General features: G+C 35.4%; 1 protein-coding gene across 1 annotated transcript; it reads right to left on the bottom strand.

Annotated features, from left to right (window-relative positions):
- Window positions 1–1179: 1179 nt before the first annotated feature.
- Smp_125200 (putative aquaglyceroporin) lies at window positions 1180–5123 on the bottom strand (the record flags this gene model as incomplete). The annotated part of the gene is made up of 2 exons (XM_018794347.1): window positions 1180–1469; window positions 4853–5123. The coding sequence occupies 2 exons, from the start codon at window positions 5121–5123 to the stop codon at window positions 1180–1182; spliced, it is 561 nt and encodes a 186-aa protein (XP_018648769.1).
- Window positions 5124–7080: the final 1957 nt, after the last annotated feature.

Genomic DNA, 7080 nt, shown 5'->3' with positions numbered 1-7080 from the left:
GAGCATCCCGACCATTGCTGTTACTTTGATGTGTTGGTAGGGCTTGATTATTGTGATGAACCAATCGACCTATACTGATTGAAACAATCGGTTCTCAATGTCCTACCATACCAGACAGGTTGGTTGAAGAACGGTAAGACTAATAGCAGCAAACCCAAGGTCCGATGGCGAAGTCGTGTTGCTGACTGAGATTATAATTTATGGACGATATTTGAGCGAAACTAAAGTGACATCGAGAATATCTACAAACCAGTGTGAAGAATAAGGATTATGATTTACAATTGATGGTTAGAATTAGGGATTAGATTTTTGATTTTCATCACTAATTGACATCAGCTAATAATACTAAGACGCTAGTTAACCAAATATGTGAAGCAATTTTGCACCCAACAATTGTAAATCACAATCCTCATTCTACAAACTGATTTATAATCATCATATAGTTCTCGTTGTTAGATGGACATCGTCAAGGTCACTTCAGTATCACTTGAAGGTCGTCTATAATTGATAGTCTCATAGAAACTTTTTTTGTCTCTTAAAACATCTCATCATTCCAATAAGCAAACATCTAAGATTACATGAACTAGAAGTGCATAGGTTAAAGTTAAAAAGAAAATGCAGTTTTTTTTGGTTGTTTTGGTTAAACAATACATAAAGTGTATATATACCATAATTGTATTTGATTAAAATATAATAAAGTACTATGAATAATGAATAGAAGTGGATAGGACATACATATTAAGAAAATCACCCAACTAAGTCACAAGACAAGCCCTCACATGGAATCCTGAAGGTCAAAGAAAAAGAGGAAGACCAAAGAACATATTACACCGAGAAATGGAGACAAACATGAGAAGAATGAACAAAAATCGGATAGAAGTAGAAAGGAAGTCCCAGGACAGGGTTGAATGGAGAATGCTGGTCGTCTGTCTATGCTCCATTGAGGGGGAGGGGTAACAGGCGTAAGTAAGTAATGGATAATGAATGTTTTCTTTTCAATTTTCTTATTTAAAAATCCTATAAGATTTCTTTCTTATTAAGTTATATTGATGAGATTCTTTGAAGATCAGAATGGATGATAGTTGCAAGCTGATATTTTCTGAAGACTGTCGGTTGGCGGCTAATGCTCCTCAACGATGAGTAACAGATGTAAGTCAGTATTATAAAAAAAGCTAATATTTAATATAATATCTCTTTACTATCTGTAAAACAATCATCAATTTCAGTGATATTAAATAAATCTTCATTCATTTCTTCAATTAAACTACTTTGACAATAATTACTAGTAGTATCAATCATAGTACATTCTTTATTATTTGTATGATTATGATCATAATCATTGAATGATATGAAATGTATACAAATAGTAAATCCATAAAATAAGGTACCAATTAAGGCACCTATATATGGTCCAATAATAGGTAACCAAAAATAATAATTATACGCTTTGAATGCTTGAATTCCCCAACCTTTAATGTTACCATGGAAATAAAATGGAATGAAATAAACAAAAAAGAGAGAAAGGTGTCAATAAATTGGGATTAAAATCAAATGAAATTCAAACTAATGGGATTAACAAATACAAAATAAAATGACATCATATTCACTAGTTGTTGTTTACTTGTATCTGCCCCCCGAATGCCCTGGTACGGCAGAGAATGGGAAGAGTTCGCTCTCCCTCCCGAAACGCTCTCATATGGCCACGCGTATATAGCCTCTACCAGGGAAGTCCTACTCACTGACTTCTCGCAAAACAAATGTTGTTTACGAAATTGAGAGTGTGAAAAGTGAATGTCTGGCGCTTTAACCGGGTTGGTAGACACCGAAATTTCACCTAAAGGATTTGGAAAACCCTGATTCCAAACCAATGGTGCACATGGACTCCAGTATCCTGAGGGAACAAATGGCGTATGAATCAATTGTTGGTCACCGGCTACCATGGGACTGCATCTCGTAAAGATGCTCCACTGCCTTGTGGATCAGACCTTTAGATCAAAGGCTTGAGGTGTGGCCCCCTAAAAAAACCACCTGCTTCAGTTTGGGTACCTGGGCAGTATCACAGCCCTCACACAAATCAAATAAGATTTGTGTGGCGCATGTATATCTCGTTCCTCTTCGTACCAATATTTATGTGTTTAAATAAATAAATTTACTTGTATCTTCTCATTGTTATTTAGGACTGCAATTGATCAGTCTCTTATTGGCATATTTGCATCTTGTGCGGTAATGAGTTTGAATCTTAGAGTGAACATCAACTCTCAGATGTAGGTATATCCAGCTGACGAGTCTTAAATAGGACAAAACACATGTACTGGATTCCACTGCCAGTCACTATCCATCTTTGCTTATAAAATAACATCAGTTGTAAATACGTCTTAGTCCTACAGGAATTCAGCTGGAACCCAAATAGTTCATTGACAATGTCTCAGATTGTGAAATTGAGTAAGTGGGTGGGGGCCTCAATCACACAAGAAACATCAGTTCCTCTAACGCCGGAGGTACACCATACTGACGAGTCCCAATCGGCACAAAACTTATCTCAGCCAGGTTTTCCTTTCTACTACTTTTAAGCACCTAAAACTTTACAGCTAACAAGAAAATAACAATCTCAGTCTAATTGGTTGAATATTTTAATTGAAGATGTTATGTGGTTCATTTCAAGTATATACTCACTCGTACCACATTTCTAGGTATCATTAGTAAACCTCACAAGATGAAACAAAAATTATCTAACTGGTGAAACTCATTTAGGTACATCCGTTTATTGAACTTTGTTTTCGTTATATCTAGGACTCTCTAACCGGATATACTAACATTCCAGTGTTCAAGTTTACATCGAGACTTTTGCTTCAAATAACCAACGGTTTATTCATTGAATTGCTGAATACAAATAATCAACAACTTATGATATTCAAAACCATATTGGATCAATTTCAAAGTTTAAAGCAAAATGTATTGAGTTCCAGTCTCTTTATGACTAAGAACGCTCGAATATAAGTCCATCTAGCTAACAAATCTCAGATATAACGTCAGTCATTAAAGGAATTGAAAGTGACCGACTTGGTCTCGTGTGCTGTTACGGGTATGAGGGCTAATATCACTTCCCGGCTGCCCACACCGTGGAAGGGTATTTCTTGAGGGACCTGAAAAAGAAGTCGGATTAGTGTTGGTCTTAACGACCTGGGAGCGTGACCGCAGTGTCCAAGGGACAACTGCTTGAGGCAGGTCACGCACGGCCTTTTTGTGGGGGATTTTTGACGTGTTAGCTCCGTTCTTCAAAGGACCTTACCGCCGGAGACGGAAATCCGTGGGATAAGGCGAGGTGTGCATTTTTAGGGTGGACCTTTTCTAACCCCACCCCTCCTTGTGGGAAGGCAGCATCGCTGTCATGCTGGTTGTCTGAAGGAAACACCTTACTGCCGTCACACCTCAGTACAGTCGGCAGTACGACTTCGCCTTCGAACCTTGGGTTTGCTGCTTTTAGTCTTACCGCTCTTCAACCGACTTGACGTAAAACACATCTTGAATTTCCCTCTTTACCATTAAATGTTTTGATGGGACTATAATTTATGGATGATCTTTGAGTGAAACTAAAGTGACATCGAGAATGTCTACCTACCAACAAGAATTACATGAGGGTTATAAAACAAGGTGAAGAATAAAGATTATGATTTATGGTTTTCATTAGTAATTGATATCAGCTAATAATGCCAAAACGTTATTCAACCAAATGTATGAATGAATTTCCCACCCATCAAACTAGAAATCATAATCCTTATTCTACAAACTGATTTATGATCATCATTTAGCTCTAGTTGTTAGATGGACGTCGTCAAGGTCACTTCAGTATCACTTGAAGGTCTTCCATGAAGTATGATCTTACCTAATGAATATATATCTTGAAAGAAATATCTACATTTAAGATCATCAATAAATTATGAGATTTGCTATTCTTCTTCGTAAATCACTAACTGAGAGCGAAAGGTATCATGTTCCATTTTATATAGTTAAGATCATGAGTCAATTAAAGCTAGACCACCATGGAAAACCTGGAATCACTGGACGGCCGTTTTGTCCTATTGTAGGACTCCTCAGTGGTAGTGCGCATCCACGATCCCACCTCACAAGATTCGAACCCAGGACCTTCCAGTCTCGTGCCAGAGCACTTAACCTCTAGAACCACTGAGCTGACCGGCATCCAACGGTGTTAATGTCTAACCTCAACCAATCATGTTCCAGTGTGATTGTGAATAACAACACTCGGAAGTAAGTTCACACAGTGAGTTGATTGTTTATGAATAGTAATTATTAGTTTAGTATACATAGTTATTATTCAATGTGCAATATTTAAAAAAAAAACACTTTGACTAGTTTCTCTACCTATCTATCTATCTATCCATATATCTATTTAATTAACTAACTATCTACCTACCTATCTATCAATGTATCCGCATATCTATCTATCTATCCACACTATCTATCTATCTATCTATCCACACCATTTATCTATCTATCTGTCCACACATCTATCTATCTACCGATACTATCAACCTATCTACATATCTATCCATGCATATATCTATCTACCTACCTACCTATCTATCTGCCTATCTATCTATCCACACCATTTATGTATCTATTCACCTATCTATCTATCCACACTAACTATCTATCAATCTATCTATCTACCTATCTACTTATCTATCTATCTATCTACCTATCTACCTATGTTCATACCTACCTACTCACTTATCTACCTATCTATCTATTCATATATATGTATAATATAATCAATAAATAATGAAATATAATTTACCACATAATGATATAGTTATTCTTGCACCTAAATCACTAGCTGGATTTAAACCAATACCAATATTTAATGATAATGATCCATTAATTCCCATTATTAATAATCCAATATAAATCAATTGTAATTCATTAGATATATAATTACTTATATTCTTATCCGTTATAATTAATATAATCCATATATAGATTGTATTAGATAGAATAGAATCCCATAAACATGATGAATGAGATATAGGACCAGGTAGATTAACTAACAATGAACCTGTCGTATTCATTTCTAATTTACCATTCGATACTAATTTAGCATACATTTGTATATTTTCCCAATATATAGTAATAATAATATAAGTACCTAATATAGATCCAAATAATTGTAATATAGTATAGGGTATTAAATAACGTAAAGATAATTTGCCAATTAAACAATATGCAAATGTAATCGATGGATTTAATAAACCAGAATGATCATCATGACAACGGTTATTATGTCCACCCCCGCCCCCACCACTACTACCCCCATCACCATCAGTACCGTCACCAGTACCATCAGCACTAGTACCACCACCACCACCAGTTGATATTAATAAACCAATAATTTTAGCTATCCCCCAACCCATTGAGATAGATATATATTGTCCATTATTATTATTATTATTATCATTATTATTATTAATGATATTCATATTTGTTTGTATCATTACACCTAAACCAAATATAATAAATATAGTTGTACCAATGAATTCATTTAAACAATCACATAGAAATGGCCATTTAGTTAAATGAATGAAATGAATGAATTGTTTAATGAATGTATGATAACGTGTACAATGAATGGAATCATTATGATTAGACATAAGAATTCCTGTAATGATCACGATCAGGATACCGATAAAGATCGTGATAGTGATGATGACGATAGTATATTCGACTTGAATTGTACCGTCCCTGTTATGATAATGAATAGGATAAGGATAATGATGATAGTGATTGTGATGATGGTATATTCGACTTTAATTGTATCGTTCCTGTAATGATAAGGATCAGGATAAGGATAATGATGATAGTGATGATGGCTATAGTATATTCGATTTGAATTGTACCATACCTGTAATGATAAGAATAAGGGTAAGGATAAGGATAATGATGATAGTAATGATGATGGTGTGTATATTCGACTTTAATTATACCGTTTACTTACCCTATTTCTACAATGATTGTATATATTGATCTAAATTGCATGTAGGTACATACATGTAGGTATATATATGTATATCAGTCTATATTCTATTGGTTTGTTTTATTGTTTAATGTGTGAATTTGTAAAAGATGATTTTTTTTATTGACATAATTACAATATTAGTAATGATAACTATACTCACAATTAATTGATCACTAGGTGGTCATATGTTGCTGGTCCTTTTTAGTGAAGATCGAATCCTATCAACTAAGTTACAATGTTATCATTAGTCCAGGTGACTTGACATTATGTGGACTAATGTTGAGATGATATGATGGAAACTTTAGGTGACCTAGGTTTCGAGCTACTTGGGTAGTGATCAATGTTATGTGCATCAGGTCCTTCTTAATACAGATCGAATCCTATCAACTAAGTTGCTATGTCATCACTAGTCTAGATGACTCGTTGGTTGGAGGTAGTCTATAGGAAACTCTGGGTGACCTAGGTTTCGAGCTACTTGGCACTCATCAGTAAAGTGTACTTGTAATCTGGAGGGAACTGATGCTCCTTGACGGATCTGATCCTGTGCTACCCAGCTTCACAGTCTGATATGCTTCACGCTAATTACGATTTCCTCGTTAAACGAACGAGGGTCAGTAATACACTGACATGATAGGCTATTCTAATCCGTTGTCCCAGGTCCCGCTAACTACAGTGAGAAGTCCAAGACGAAGTAGAGGAAAATATATTCCGTGAGCAGCCGAAGTACAGGCAGTCACAATAGGAAGAAATCAAACGTATATCTACAGTATAAAGTTGTGTTTGGGAAGCACTACAAAATAGCACATTAAAAAGATACAACGAACCAATAGCGTTTAACAAATTTCCAGGTGGGAAATACGATTCGAAGGTGAAAGGAGCGCTTTTGTCGCGAAAACAAGGAAATTCAAATCTTCAAAATAAAATTACAAAAATAAGTCACTTACCAAATAAGTTCTGGGCATTTAACATCCCCAACACAGTCAGAGACGCTACCACTGAGCTAACAGGGCCGTAACTGACTGTAGGACTGGAATGTATTCACAATTGAT

This window comes from Schistosoma mansoni, chromosome 1 (assembly GCF_000237925.1).
Source record: "Schistosoma mansoni strain Puerto Rico chromosome 1, complete genome".
Classification (NCBI taxonomy): Eukaryota; Metazoa; Platyhelminthes; class Trematoda; order Strigeidida; family Schistosomatidae; genus Schistosoma; species Schistosoma mansoni.
Note: the sequence above shows the minus strand (reverse complement) of the source record. Positions and strands in the feature narration are given on the sequence as shown.